Below are 1,332 nucleotides of genomic sequence, written 5' to 3'. Positions count from 1 at the left end.
CTCTTAGGAACCTATGTGACTGTCATCCCTAAGTACATTAAGGATTCTTCCTCTCTCAAGAGAATCAAGGGAAACTGATGCTCCAGGAAGATCTCCCACATTTATCCTGTGGCACTCAAAGTACCAAAATTGAGATGATATGAGGAAGACTCAAGCTGTCAAGTTCAGTTTTCCAAGATCTATTCCACAGAAGATGAGCAAATGTCACTTCAGAGACCACTGACTGAAGTGCAGTCTGGTCCCAGAAACATGGAGATTTAGAATATGAGGTGGAGAACTCAGAAAAAAAGTTAAAGTCTCTCTGTTAAGTAGAAACCTGGGAGAAAACCAAACCCAACCCATTCTCCCATTGCCACCCAGAGATACTGTCAACATTTTGAGCTCATAGGCAAAGGGTAGGCTTTTCACACTGTCAATGTCTATGTGATGGGAGTAAGGCAGCCTGAAACCTCTGCCTCTCAGGTCCCATACTCTTCATCCCCATTCCAACTGGAAATTTGTGCTGTGACCAGAGGAACCAGAAATTGGGTGAGAATGGTTAGGGGACTGGGTTGTAAGATAAAAGGCTGGTCTTGCAGCAGTAATGACAGTTCATAGGGGGATTGTGACATCACTACATTCCACTCCTCCTGGGGGTGGGGGGAACCACATTAGTGTGGTGGCTGAGTCATGCTGACCCATGATGGTGGAGCAGGATATAGGCCTGGGACCCAGGTCCTTGGAGATGCCAGCCCAAAGAGCGCAGGGAGATCGGGCTTGGGTCAGCAGGAGGGGAGAGTAGAGTCTGCAGCAGGGAACCCCAGGAATCACCAGTTCAAAGTCACTCAGGGATGAATGGCAATGAGGGGGGGGCCTGGGGCTGGGGGACCCACGTCCTTGGAGAGGTGGGCCCAAAGAACCCAGGGAGGTTGGGCTTGGGGTGGCAGGATGTGAGGGCTGAGTATGGAGTGGGGAGCCCCAGAGGTCACCCACCCAAAGTCAACCTGGGGTGAGGGCAGGGGCTGGGCTTCTTGCTGAAGGAGTGGGACTGACTGCCAGGACTTTGGTGGGGGGACCTCAGAGGTGCCAGGGTTGGGGACCCCAGCCCAGTGTGCCTCAGGAGTGGTATGGACTCTGGCAGTGGTCTTGTCATTGGAGGGGATCTCTGGCTGGATTGGGGGGCCACGACCTGGTGCTTTTTACCTTTTTCTTGGCTGCTGCCAATTTGCTCTCTCGAGTTTCTTCTAACATCGCGGGGTGGGGAGGGAGGCAGGGTTGGGGCCACATCAGGGAACACCTCCAGTCACCTAACAGTCAGCTGTGTGACTGAGCCAGAGGAGGCGTAACCAGGGC

General features: G+C 53.0%; 1 protein-coding gene across 1 annotated transcript in view; it reads right to left on the bottom strand.

Moving 5' to 3' along the window:
• The window catches only part of LOC105541612 (putative golgin subfamily A member 6C), a gene marked incomplete at its 3' end in the record, with an annotated part of 10,362 nt that extends 9,132 nt beyond the window's left edge, over nucleotides 1-1,230 (bottom strand). Inside the window, exon 1 of the mRNA XM_011982720.1 lies at nucleotides 1,183-1,230. Coding sequence (XP_011838110.1) covers nucleotides 1,183-1,230 — 48 coding nt within the window. The remainder of the gene's footprint in view (nucleotides 1-1,182) is intronic.
• Nucleotides 1,231-1,332: the final 102 nt, after the last annotated feature.

The sequence above is a fragment of the Mandrillus leucophaeus genome, unplaced genomic scaffold (genome assembly GCF_000951045.1).
Source record: "Mandrillus leucophaeus isolate KB7577 unplaced genomic scaffold, Mleu.le_1.0 Scaffold241, whole genome shotgun sequence".
Lineage (NCBI taxonomy): Eukaryota > Metazoa > Chordata > Mammalia > Primates > Cercopithecidae > Mandrillus > Mandrillus leucophaeus.
This window is presented reverse-complemented; position numbering and strand designations above follow the sequence as displayed.